Below are 13,608 nucleotides of genomic sequence, written 5' to 3'. Positions count from 1 at the left end.
CAGGGCTCTGGTTTGGGCATCTCTGCTATATTGTATCGGCCTACACGAGTATAATGTACATATGCAGATAAAGTTGGACATATTTATATATCCAACTCTATATAAAAAGCCAGGCAATAACTAAATAAATTACATTATAAATAAAATAAAATAAATAAATAAATAAAAAAAAATAAAATAAATAAAAAAACACTACACATTACTTCATAAAACTATTTATTTTTTTAGTTTTTGCAGGCTTAAAGACCCACCTCCTGAGCCACTGCACAAAGGAACAAAATGTAACCAACAAAATAAATCAGTGCAAATAATTTGAATAAAGTTCAAATAGTTTTCAGTGCAAAATGAATAGTTTTAAGTCAGTATGTGAGGATCACGTCTGCATGAAATCACTCAGCAGTTCTTCAAAAAAAAAAAATGAGCATGTCTGCTTTTTCAGGAGACAACCCCTCTCTTCACTGATGATGTCCCCAGGACTAATGTCCCTAGGCTATATTTACACTAGCATAGCTTAGACAGAATCATAATTTCTATTCATTTTCCACTGATTTACATGATCTGATGAGCATTAGCTGCTTCCAGCGCTGTCTGCCTGTGTTTTCTCTTCCGCGATCACTGTTCTGACTCAGAGGAAGCTCATTCGCTGCTCATATGTCAATCATATTACAGGTTCATAACCCGCCCTGTCTCCGATGATGAGTGTGCATTACATTTCCAGAAAAACATTTACAGGGATGAAACATGAAGCTAATAAACACGCGATTACTGCAGTATATGATTTGTATGTGATTTTCATGAGATTCTGCCTATTTTCATAATACAGTGTGCTTACATGAGAAATGCAAAGCAGGTTTAGCGTTTAGCTTGATAAAAAAGGCTACAAATGACATATTTCTGCAACATTATATGACCAAAACGTCATTAGATCACAACTGCAGGTTAATACAAACACTTGATGGTGGTTTAAAGTGAGTTTTTTTGTATACATTTTATAAATTGTCTTATGTAGCATGATGCTACAGTGTGAATGGTCACATAGCACACGTTTTTGTTTATGCCTCGCCAGAGCCAATCACTAGCTGCGAAATTCAGATTTCGATCGGATTGTAAGGGGTGGTTTATTCCTTTTGTAATCCGAGCAAGAGGACATGTAAACACTTGATCGGATTGAAAACCGAAACTGGAAAGTACTGCGGAAAGTACTTATTTGAAAAAAGTAACTCAGATATTCTCTTGTAAATTAAAAAGTAATGCGTTACTTTACTAGTTACTTAAAAAAAGTAATCTGATTACGTAACTCGCATTACTAGCGTCAACAGCGGGAAACTCTGTATATTCATGCAGTGTGCGTATGTCAAAAGAGTAAATCTGATCAGAAGCTTCTAAATTTAAACGCGCATATCAACCAAGTGGCAACCTTCCGGTCTCTCTCTTGAAAGCAACACGGAAGTGACTTAAACTGCAATTCATCGACCGACCGCTAGAGACTGGCTACAAAAGCGAGTCAATCCCATAGACCCCCATGTTGAAGTGCCCAACTTTACAGCAGAAAAATATGTTTACAGCCTGGTACAAAAAGTGGTTTTGGTCTATATAGCTAATTTTGCCCTTCATGACAACTGTGAGGTGGGTGAATTTTTTTTATAACTCACCCATTTAATTTATATTAAGCCTTAAAGTTCTGTATAATTAAGGGGCGTGGCCACTTGAGTGGCAGGTGGATTGCCGCTGCTGTCACCACCGTCGAGCTAGGTGGGCGTGGCTTCAGCAACCAGCTCAACCCACGTCCCGCCTCTTTGTCCATTCGATTATCCAAGAGTGACGCGCTGCCAAGATGGCGGCGGTTGGCTCCGCCCACTTTAGGCTGTGACAAATTATAATGTAATCACAGTACATAAGGTAATACCAGCACAATTTAAAACAATGTTTACAATATAATAAATTTGAACACAAAACGAAATAACAGTTTCATGTAAAATAAGAAAATTAGGCTTATTAGGCTACATTGTGAACTTTTTTAATATAAAAAGCTGACAAATTTTGTGATTATGACATGCTTCATCATTTATATATATAAAAATAAAGCCCATATGGAAAGCAGTTTATCGTGTCACACCCAGTTTAGGGAGCTAAACACTCACAAAAAAAATTTCATTTCCACTCTGGAGAGCATCAGATGTTTCTATTTACAATGTTTGCAGTATTGAGCAGTGTAGCCAATCACAGACACATCTGTTGAACCGATGAACTGAGATGAGTGACCGGCTCAGTGCATTTGAAATTATAAAGGGAGCACACGTTGCACGTATTCTAGGCTATCTGTAATGCATTCAGAATTTTTATAAAAGTTTTTGTTTCTTGATGCTAAGAGGAACAATGTCCCCTCAATAAAGCTATAGTTAGCTATAGTTTAGTTATTCTATATGAATGCTAAAATGAATCTCAGACGTGAACATATTTGCTCTGCTTAAGCCATTCATGTACAAATTAATTCTTAAAAAATATATATATTTCCTTTTAAAATTAATTTGTTTGTGTTAAGACACACACCAACACAAACAAATTAATTCTAAAAGGAAATAAATATTTAAAATAATATATATAAAGCCTAAGTGTCTTCGTCTTATGTATATATAATAAGTATATGATTACAATATCGGCCAAAATAATCGTGATCATGATTTTTGCCATAATTGAGCAGCCCTACTAAAAAGTATCAAACTTGTTACCCAGCCCTATTAATGTATCACTCAAGTGTACAGGGAGGGCAGCTCTTACCTTACTGGACACAAACTTCATAGCCACTTCAAAAGGAACAACCGTTTCTAATGTAACAGTTTCATCCTGCAGGTGAAGAACAAACACAATACAAATCTGTGAATGAAACTGAACACTGGTGTAAAGATTATGCCTCAAGAAACTGGGTTAGGGGTGAAGTTTATGTCTGGCTCTGACATAATCTTTACTAAATCGTTCCTTTTTAACAAGCAATTGTATGGGTTTTGATGACAGGGTGTTAGGATTCTGCATACTTTGTGACACTTGCAATTGATGTCCTTGCCCTCGACCGTGGCACTCACAGAATAGGCCACGTGAAACAGTAATATTCTGGATCCAGTGCTCACGCAGTGGATATACAGGGGCTTCACAATCTGACACACAAGAAAACATGTACACAACATTATATAGAAGTCAAGCTCAGCTGACGATCAGTTTTAATCAACTGAATCTGTTAAATCAGTGAAAAGAAGGAGTACCTTCTGTCCAGGTTGCAGATCTCCGAGGGGAATGTCAGGAAGCAGGGCAGGGTGAGAATCATCACACACCTCAGAGCCGTTTAGTGTGATTTGGGTTGACTGTGTGAGATTGGCATCCTGACCTAATTGAAACAATAGTAATATACAATAAACTCACAAGTACATTAACATTTAAAAGTTTGGGGTTGGTAAGATTTTTTTTTTTTTAAAGAAATTAATACTTTTATTCAACAAGGACACATTAAATTGTTAAAAACTGACAGCCAAGACAAGATTTGTGTGTCAAATAAATGCTGTTTTTCTTTCTATTCATCAAATAATCCTGAAAAACACGTATTGTGGTTTGCACAATAACAATATTCAACATTGATAATAATAGAAATGTTTCTTAAGCAGCAAATCAGCATATTAGAATGATTTCTGAAGGATCATGTGACACTGAAGACTTGAGTAATGATGCTGAAAATTCATGACGTGAATAAATCACATTTTAAAATAGAAAACCGTTATTTTAAATTGAAATAATATTTCACATTATTACTATTATCAAATGATTGCAGCCCTGTTGAGCATAAAAGACCAACCTCAAACTTTTGAATGGTAGGACTCACACTCAAGCCTTAGTATTTCTGCACAGTTTACAAAATATACTGGTCCGGGTTAATTCATATTTGAGTTACTGTTTGTTAGGGATGTGTTGTGGGTATGAATGATACCTCAAATCATGTGCTTTGAGAGGCATGCTATTAATTTTGTAATCAGACTTGATTTCCTTTTCTTTTAGTTTCACTAAAATGTAGAAACCACTTACTAAAACAAAGTAAGAATTTTGTTCCAGACAACACAGTAAGTACTGTACCTGGTTTGAGGCCTGCAGTAAGTTTGATGTCTTTGGCCACAGTGTCCTCTTCTGACTGGATGGTAACAATCATACAGTACATCTCATTGGTCAGTGCTGGAGGCTCATGAGTCAGCTGTACAGAGATTTTAGGCACTCTGGAGATGATCCTAAAAGGGCATGATGGGAAGGAAAACATTGCCGTTTTATGTTTATAATTTTGAAATCCAAAAGGGGTGCTTCTAGGAATGTGTATTACTAAATATCACTAAATATTTCTTTACTGACAGTGACATTACATTTTTTTCTAGTTCCAATAAAGCGCTATATAAATGCATCATTCATTAATTTATATATACTGTATATATATATATATATATATATTTTTTTTTTTTTTAACTTACATAGTGCTTGACTGTATAGCAACTGTGTCCCAATCCACCTGCTGCTCTGGGAGGCGTGTCCTCCTCTTAAAGGAGCGGGATGCCTGCAGAGTCTCATGGGAAGAGGCAGCATCCCCCCAGCCACCCCGCCAGTTCAGATAGACGCAGCGGCCCGTCTCTCTGCCTAACATGAGTCCCACACTTGTGATCTGAAAGATAAATACAGACAAAAATGAAACAAAACATACTATGCGAGTAGTTATGTAACCACTAAATCTGATGAAATTAAAATGAATGAAAATATATATTTCACCTCAATCTTCTTTCCAACATCTTCCGTTTTGGCTACAAATTTGAAGCAGTATTTGCGGGTTTTGCCGGGTACGAGACACATGTTCTCCTGGGTGGAGGTTTCTAGAATATCCTTCTCTTTAGAGGCATCCTCCAGCAAACAGTACTGGTTATACTCCTGCAATTCAAACACAGTCATTGAGAACAAAGCCAAATGTCATGGAGTTGTGTGTGTGTGTGTTAGGTGTGCTGTACCTGGTTGCTGAGGCTGACACACAGTTTTGAGAAGCGCACAGGATGTGGGCAGTCAGCTCTCACATAGACGTGCAGCTGGACAGGCTCATCTATGTGGAAACTAGGGTACAGGAACTTGGCTTTGCACTGAACTGAGAGGAGCACATGAAAATAAACATATATATCATTATATTTTGTTCCATAAAGTAAACCAGCATGAAGACCACAACAAAGATACATCTATAATATATATGCTACCATTCAAAAGTTTGGGGTCAGTAAGATTTTCTAATAAAGAAATTCATACTTTTATTCAGAAAGGATGCATTACATTGATGAAAATTGACAGTAAAAACATGTTACAAAATAATTTTATTTCAAATAAATGAACTTGCTGTTCATCAAAGGATCACAATATTACTGTTTTATTGTGTTTTTGTCAAAAAAATGCACCCTTGATGAGCATAAGAGACATCTTTCAAAACATATACAAAAATACATCCATACGGCACAATCTTACTGCTGATTCAATTATTGCTCCTAGTCTAGTTCTTTATCCGACCCTTTTGACTAAGACAAAACAACAAACAGAATTCAATCCCATTCAGTCATAAGAACCATCACTGATGTCAAACCTGTTCTAAATGTTTGCCTTTATGTTCAATGGAAAAAAATTAATTATACAGGTTTGAATGACATGAGGGTACGTAAATGTTTATTTTATTTTATTATATTTGAACTTTTGGGTGAACTATATCTTTAAATGTAGGGATTATGGATAGAAATGTAATTATGCAGGTCTCAAATCGATGATTATGATCGATCAGCCCAAGGCTGGAAAGTGAATATTCTTTTGAGTCCTCACCAAAGGGCACATAGTCCTGGACCTCAATGGTGAACTCGTTATTGCCAGCCAGAGAGATGCGGTCACTCCACAGAGACTGAGCCGTCTTCACAGAGGCCAGGTCACAGTCCGGTTCAGGCTGTGGGACTTCATTCTGACAATCACAAAAGAAAATGTCAACTTCATGAACACTACATCGCAATCTACAGCAGAACTTACAGAATATTAAATATGAAATACATAAATATGATTTCTTTCAGCTGTATCACTCAGCTCTGTGAGCTATATTTCCACACGTACCATGAGCACTTTAATTAGATTCTTCTCAATCCTGGACTTCTGCTCTTCAGGGAGGTTAGAGGCTAAAACACACAAATAAACACCTATTAATGCATTAACTTTTAATTGAGGTGAAGTTGAGAGTCAGTACATGGTGTTCACGAACCTCTGCCCATGAGCTCCATCGAGTAGGTGATGTAATCTTTCACTTGACCCATAAGGTAGGAGCACTTCAAAGCTGTGCACAGGATAGATGTCAGCAGAGACCACCAGCGCTCCGTACGGTAGTCACACATCACATAATCCAACAGTCTAGGGAGTCAGAATACAACAGTTATACACTAAACAGTTATAAACTCATGTTAGGAATACAGCTGCGAGCCACTGACACAAGCAGAGCTCAATTTATATAGGTCAAACTTGCAGTATACTGAATTTTACTCACTTTAATGCTTTGGTGTAGTCTTTTGCATGATAATATTCCTCTCCCATTTGAACCACTGCGGAGGGAGACAGAACAAAAAGAAAAAGCAAAAATTTTATTAATTTACTGTGCAATTAAATAAAGAACTGAAAATCTGGCTGATGAATGTGCGTGTTTTTGGACTAACTGAGATGGCTCTTCATTCGTGGACACTTGTACTTCTTAAACTGGGCGACAGCGTTACTGAGGAGAGCAATGACCAACTCCTGACATCAGAAACACACGCATACAACCATTAGGAGAGAAATTCTGTTGATTTTTATCTGTAAAATTGATTTATTTTTTCTGTAAAAAAAAAAAAAACCGTTTTGGTCCTTAAACAAGACCCTTAATTTCAATTTCACAAATGAACCTGAACTTATAATGGAATAACAGGCATTTAAGAAAATGCAGATATATAAAGTCCTACCGAATGAAGCACGTCTCTCTCTTTAACTTGAAGAGCAAGGATGCCTTGTTTCTCCTTCTCAGAATCAGGAGGATCTATGCCTATGGGTTAAAGGTCACTGGGTCAAAGACTTCATAACACCTGGGTAAGTCTGTAAATTATAAGCTTTATATGTATACATGATGGAAACAACTCATGCCATTTTACTGTATTTTTAATCTCATTACTATGTTTTATGTAATTTGACACACAAGAACTATTTGGGTGAACAAAAACATGCCAGGTTAAAAAAAAAAAAAAATCACATTTCAAAAACGGTACTTTGAATAAAGAAAAAGCCTATTTTAAGGAAATTGCTAAAGTGACTTTTAATTGCCTTGGAAAAAATCTAATCAGTAAATGTTTGCAGTATAACAATGTAAAATGCTACATTACTTTTCTCTCATGTGCACATATTGAATATGGTTCTAAAAATGACATGTATTATTGTTGTTGGTGGGCAAGTAAAAACTTTTTTACATTACAGTAATGTGAATTAGATTTTTTTTATCTGCATTACAATAACAAGGACTAAGTCAATGTGCTTAACTATCATGAAATTATTAATAAAAATAATTTAATAATATAATCAATCAATTAATAATATATAATAAAACACAATACAACAATGTAATAAAATAAAATTTCTTATTTGCGTCATTGGATTTTCGGGTGAAACATGGCATGTTCTGGACAGGATTCTTAAAGTGCCCCTGTTATGGATTTTTTTTTAATTATCGTTCATGCAGCGTGTAAATCTGAAAGTGCACCGTGTATAAAGTTATTGTCTCTTAAAAGAAAGAGTCGACTCTGAATCATTGAAACGAGTCGTTTTTAAAACGAATCCCAAGCGTTTCATGTTGACGTCAACATGAAACATTAGCATATTGCCCGCCCACTTGTTGGCCTTTTTGAGTTGGTCTGAATGAAAATGCAAATTCATTCTTTGCCACTAGGGGCCGTTTTAGTAGCGGTAAAATAGCGGTTTCCCTGGTAACGCTGTACATAACGCAGCACTGCGCTCACAAACGCTGCTTTATCAGGCATTACAGGCATGATGAAACGAAAATTAGACCAATCGGACCAATCACCGCAGATTAGCGTCACGCAAAGGAGGAATTTGGAAAAATTAAACGTTGATCGAATCGTTTGGTAGTCGTTGAGCAAGTGAGGTAAAAAATAAATGCATATTATAAGACAATGAAAGTGTTTTTTGACCTTGCATGCATGTCAACCTGTTGTTGAGGACTCCCAAAACCAAAATATGAACCTTTCATAACCCATAATAGGGGCACTTTATGATCCACCCAAAGATACAGATTCAGATAAGGTTATAGTGCTTCTTAAGCTATTACTCACTCTGATGTCCCTGTCTCCAAGGTCTCTGTCCATAAAAGTCTAGAGCTCCGGAGGGTGTCTCTAATGGATCGGGTGCAGGGTAACCCACACCTGGCTAGAACAGGAACAATGGGAGATTTTACAACACAAACTAAAATATATGCAGATAACATTAATGATGCATTGCACTGTGGTGTAGCAGTACCTCATGACTACAGAGCTGCCCTGCTTGCTGCTTGCGCTCCTGTGCATAATAAGCAGCCTGTTGATAGTAGAACCCTGGGTTCTGTGTCTGAATAGCAGTGAGGCCCAGTTTAATGGCCTCATCAAACAGATCACCAAACGACTGAAACCTACAGAAACAGAAGGAACAAGCAAGTGAGTGCATGTATAAAATCAAGACCACAGGTCACCATCAGTAGAATCATTTATCAAAAAACAATATAATTCTAAACTTTGCTTGTTTCTCTAAATGTGTAAGTTAAGTATTAGGTTTGTTGAGCAACATGCACAGAAAACATTACGCAATGAGACAGTTGGTTTTCTGGTTTAGTTTTTCTTACCTTGTTATATAAATGTTATACCCTAATAATGTCTGTTACAGTTTAGACCATTATAATAATTACTCAAAACGAACATTTTCTGAAGAAAATGTGAGTGGTGCTTGCCATAGCAAATGGGTGATTGCAAGAGAGAGCTGAGATAAGGCTTGTTCTACAGTGCTCTAAATGGTTGCTAGGGCTTGGCTATATAGTTGCCAGTGTGATATTTAAAGCTTTTCCATTCTGAGCGAAAATAGCCCACTCCCTTAACTCTACACTGTTCTGATCCAGAGATCTCTCACTCTTTTTAAATGGAACTCCAAGAATATGAAATAAATTGTGGATATTGCAGGGCTGAATCTTACTGTTTGGACATCCAGGCGGTGTGTTCAAATGCCAGCTCAGCGCTGCCGATCTTCTTCTTGCACAGGTCAATGTGTTTGCGGAACTGAGCAATGGCGTCCAGGGGGGTGTTATGCTGAAAGCACAGTCTGCAGATCTGCGAGAGAAGACCAATGTTAGACACCCGATAAAGAGACACACTCTGAACAATCAAAATGCACTCTGAAAATGCAACTGAACGTGACGGTGCTGTTTAAAAGAGAACAGGAAATGAACTCTGGCCAGTTTCCTGTGTTGTGTTTACAGCTGTTTAGATGACACCTCATACTGGCTGTGTCTCAAAAACTGGGGTTAATATTAACTAAAACCATAAAAAACATTTTCATTACCTGAAATAAAATAAAACATAAAAATATGAAAACAATTTTATTTCACCTTGTTGCCAAAATATTGTCAATGACACAATGATTATAAAGATGAACAATATACTAGAATAATACTGCCCAAAACAATATGCAAGCACCATCCACACTTTCTTCAGAACATCTAAAAATATAGTTCACCTTGTAGTTGATGAATCCAGCCATGGTTTTGATTTCAAGCATGTTGGTTTCATGAGCTCTGAGTTCATGAACGAGGCTATAAGCAGTCCTGTAATATCTGCAAGACAGCACATGAAATGTGTGTGGGTCCTTATAAATAAATTCAAAATAGCAATGTAAAAATTCCTGTTAACAGCACTTACTTGAGGGCGTTCTGAGTGTCCTGCTTTAGTTCACTGAAGAAGCCCATTTTAAACTGGTGCCTGACAAACAGCAACTAGAATTCAAAGCATTCAAATGTTATTATGGTGCAAGCTGGGCTTTTTCACACTTAACAGTTGACTAATAAACAAAGAGCCACAATAAAAAAATAACAATGAGGCAACTGCATGTCATATTCTTCAAGTAGGCTATGCATTCAAAAGAAGCTGAGAACTGTGTTCCTGAATTAATTTCTTTCAATTTCCTGCTTTTCACACTGGATGTAATGCCTCGTTTTGAGTGTTAGGAACTTCACACGCTTGCACAAAGATTAAAAGGTCATTTTGAAGAAATTCAGGTTTTATTCATTGCATTTGGGCTCCTGGTTACCTGGTGTGTAGTTTTATTGAGGAACTCCTTGTGAGATTTCACTCTCCTGATCTCATTATAATAGTAGGTCTGTGCATGTTCGTAGAATGCATTTTCCAACCTGCAGGCATGCAAACACAAAACTGTAAGGTGTGAAGATGCAAGTCAGTCACTTTCTGTCATGTAATCTAGGCTGTGATTGAGGCAGCATTAACCTTTTTTTTACGTAAAAGAGCAGTGCGGCCATTTGTAACTTGAGCGTGTGAGGCTCTGGTGTCATCTGCTTCAAGTTGTCTGTTACGCTGCTTGATATCGCAAACTTAAATATTTCATAACATTTTATTTTAAATTATCATCGTATTTATAAACACACTGCTTTGTAGTGCAAATTGTTTTACTGTTCACAGCACTTTGTTATTCTTCTAGTTATTTAGCTGTCCCAGGAAATTAATCAGAAGTCTCACACATTCACAGAAAACAGCTTACATCCATGTTGCAAAATAAAAGCAAACATTAAGTAAATATTAGTTCTGCATATTTGTTATTGGATACCACATACAAAGACAGATCTGATTGGGTCATTCAGGCATAAAGAACACACTCTACATCTAGAGACTCTAACCTAATGATGTATCCCACCAGGTGGTCAGTATGGGGCAGGACAAACAGGGATTTCCCAGACAGGTCACAGGCACCACATAGAGCAGAAGCCCTCTCAGATGCCACCAGATCTTCACCTGAGACACAACCACATCTTCACCCATCAACATCTACACCCATCATACTGAAGTTCCTGAAACATGGACTTCAGTTTTGTGATACCTGGTGGGAGAGGAGTTTTCTTCTGTATCAAAACAACAGCGACTTTCGTGTTTCTTCCTTGTAAACTTGTCCTGTGAGAAATAAATATATCTCAGAGCAGCAAACAACAAACTAAAATAAAAAAAACACCTGTTAGGATGTGTCCTAATATCTATTCAGTCAGGAATTTTGGATTCTGTCACAAAATTAAACAATGCATTTCTATCTTCCTGTTTTATTTAAACATTATTAACATACTATTATAGTATTTATTAATAATTTAGCTTTTATTTTTATATTTTTAATTTGAGTAACTTTTATATGTGCTTGTCATTTATATTAGTTTTTGTCTTTTTTTTAAATATTTCTATTTAAATTAAATTTATTTTTATTTTATTAATAATATTTTTCTTTTCTATTTTTTTCATTTTAGTCCTTCAAATTATTTGTTTGACTTAAAAAAATTAAGTTTAGGTTTATAATCTATTAATTTATTCATATTTATATTATATATCAGCTTTATTTCAATAACCAATAACTATTTTTAATAGTTTAATAACACTACCAAATCAAGAATTGTGACCTTTTCATAAAACTATACCTGACAATTTCCACTTTGGTTGCACATTCTGATTGCTTTTCTTTCCATTGTGGATCGTCCCAGTCCAGCTCATAAAACAGTACAACCAGTGCAGGCACCAGGTTGAGATGTTTATTCATCCAGCCCGTCTTCAGTATCCCTTTAGGAATGTACCACTCATACGATGTTCTCTAACAAAAAAAAGAAAGCGTGTTAGCAAACTAACACAGTCACACAACAGCCCATTAGTATCCAGAGTTAAAATAATGTTTTATAAGGAGCATAAAGCATTTTTGAATATCGTTAGAAGGTTTCACAGCTCTTTTGTTTCACCTTGGTTCTGCACTTTGGATACTCGTGGTCTCCTGGCAAAACTTTGAAAGAGATGGGCACTCTGTCTGCCCGCCGGTTGGCACAGAAGGCATCCCATATGGCTCTGTGGATGGCATTATAAACTACGTCCAGTCCTGTCAGTGCTACAAAGGCCATGGGCCTGCAGCACAGCTCTGGAGGAAGATCCCATTGAGCTGGACTCATGATGCCGGCAAACAGACCACCTGACCAAACAAAAGCAACAAAAAACAACTCAACATAGACTGAACTGAAGCACAATCAGGGGGCAATACAGCATGCAATCCTAGGACATTTCTTTCATTTGATATGAGTTGTACATTGGAGATAGATGAGCATGTTTTATGTTCAATGATCCTGCAGACAGTGGCTTGAACAACAGAAAACTCGAGATACGAAGACAGAAGCTCAACGACATACCCTTGACAGCTGATGCTAAAGCTAACGCTCAGTAATAGCCTGTTAAACAGCATTAATATGCCCAGCGCTGTCACTTATGACAGGTAACGTTAAATATTAGTCGGGAAGGTATTTACCTTTAGTTTCAAGTAGTGTTTTGCTCGGTTTTCAGCAGGCTGGCCTACATTTATGTAACGTTACAGCTCTTGTTTATAATTCAAACCCCACCTTCACCATGACATATGACTGCTTCTTCTTTCGGCGGCTTTTCGCGTTGTTTTACAGGAGACGCGTCTCTTTACCGCCACCTGCTGGACTCATCCTGCGCTTACAGCTGCGCTTAAAGCCTCTTCACATAAATTCCAAACTGCACACTATACTCTTTCTATTTTTAGCATATCTTTTTATGGCAAAAATAGTAAGAGTAGTATGCTACTACGCGGGTTCGAAATCAGCATATGACAGAAAAGCCTTTAGAAACTTGCAGGTGACACTTCTTGATGAGGGATACATTTTTTTTAAGTGTTTGTTTAATTTAATTTGATTTATTTAGTCATTTATCAGACGCTTTTATCCAAAGCGACTTTAATGAGGTTGTTTTAACCATCAAGTATTAAAGAGTTAAAATGCAGTAATGTAGAGCTGTTGAAATAGTTATTGTCATATCTACAAATTCATTGATAGATATTGATTTCTTATCACAAATCCAAAAAAGCAGCCACTATACTATAGCATTACAGTACAGTACCAATACACTGCCATTTTATTCTTTATTTTTTATTTATTTTTATGTACTAGTACTACTAATTACATAACAACAACAACAACAATAATAAACAATAATCTATTTGAACCCTCTTTATTGAGAAAAAAACAGTTTTGGTATAAATTACAAAGATATATAGAATAAATATAAACTTTATGTATGTATGTATTATAAATATGCATGAAACTGGAGCACTACTACCATTTCTTTTTCATTTTCTTTTTTTATTTTTAAACAAGAACAACAACAAGAACAACAACAATAATAATATATTTTTATCATCTTTATTGAAAAAAAAAATCCTTCAAAGGCTCATTATCATCATATAGCTCACTAACAA

At 36.3% G+C, this 13,608-nt stretch overlaps 1 protein-coding gene across 1 annotated transcript in view; it reads right to left on the bottom strand.

Annotated features, from left to right (window-relative positions):
• The window catches only part of LOC107559294 (trafficking protein particle complex subunit 11-like), a 21,958-nt gene extending 9,196 nt beyond the window's left edge, over positions 1-12,762 (bottom strand). The window contains exons 1-24 of the mRNA XM_016243059.1: positions 12,640-12,762; positions 12,086-12,309; positions 11,774-11,943; positions 11,194-11,264; positions 10,994-11,108; positions 10,393-10,492; positions 10,005-10,078; positions 9,823-9,919; positions 9,283-9,416; positions 8,581-8,728; positions 8,397-8,490; positions 7,020-7,099; positions 6,738-6,816; positions 6,572-6,626; positions 6,293-6,438; positions 6,148-6,209; positions 5,869-6,001; positions 5,025-5,155; positions 4,792-4,947; positions 4,500-4,687; positions 4,117-4,265; positions 3,258-3,379; positions 3,033-3,152; positions 2,779-2,844 (exon numbers count right to left, since the gene is read on the bottom strand). Of these exons, the coding sequence (XP_016098545.1) occupies positions 2,779-2,844; positions 3,033-3,152; positions 3,258-3,379; positions 4,117-4,265; positions 4,500-4,687; positions 4,792-4,947; positions 5,025-5,155; positions 5,869-6,001; positions 6,148-6,209; positions 6,293-6,438; positions 6,572-6,626; positions 6,738-6,816; positions 7,020-7,099; positions 8,397-8,490; positions 8,581-8,728; positions 9,283-9,416; positions 9,823-9,919; positions 10,005-10,078; positions 10,393-10,492; positions 10,994-11,108; positions 11,194-11,264; positions 11,774-11,943; positions 12,086-12,289 (2,694 nt within the window). The 5' untranslated portion in view covers positions 12,290-12,309; positions 12,640-12,762. The remainder of the gene's footprint in view (positions 1-2,778; positions 2,845-3,032; positions 3,153-3,257; positions 3,380-4,116; positions 4,266-4,499; positions 4,688-4,791; positions 4,948-5,024; positions 5,156-5,868; positions 6,002-6,147; positions 6,210-6,292; positions 6,439-6,571; positions 6,627-6,737; positions 6,817-7,019; positions 7,100-8,396; positions 8,491-8,580; positions 8,729-9,282; positions 9,417-9,822; positions 9,920-10,004; positions 10,079-10,392; positions 10,493-10,993; positions 11,109-11,193; positions 11,265-11,773; positions 11,944-12,085; positions 12,310-12,639) is intronic.
• Between the last annotated feature and the right edge of the window lie 846 nt (positions 12,763-13,608).

This window comes from Sinocyclocheilus grahami, unplaced genomic scaffold, assembly GCF_001515645.1.
Source record: "Sinocyclocheilus grahami isolate Dianchi unplaced genomic scaffold, SAMN03320097.WGS_v1.1 scaffold680.1, whole genome shotgun sequence".
NCBI lineage: Eukaryota > Metazoa > Chordata > Actinopteri > Cypriniformes > Cyprinidae > Sinocyclocheilus > Sinocyclocheilus grahami.
This window is presented reverse-complemented; position numbering and strand designations above follow the sequence as displayed.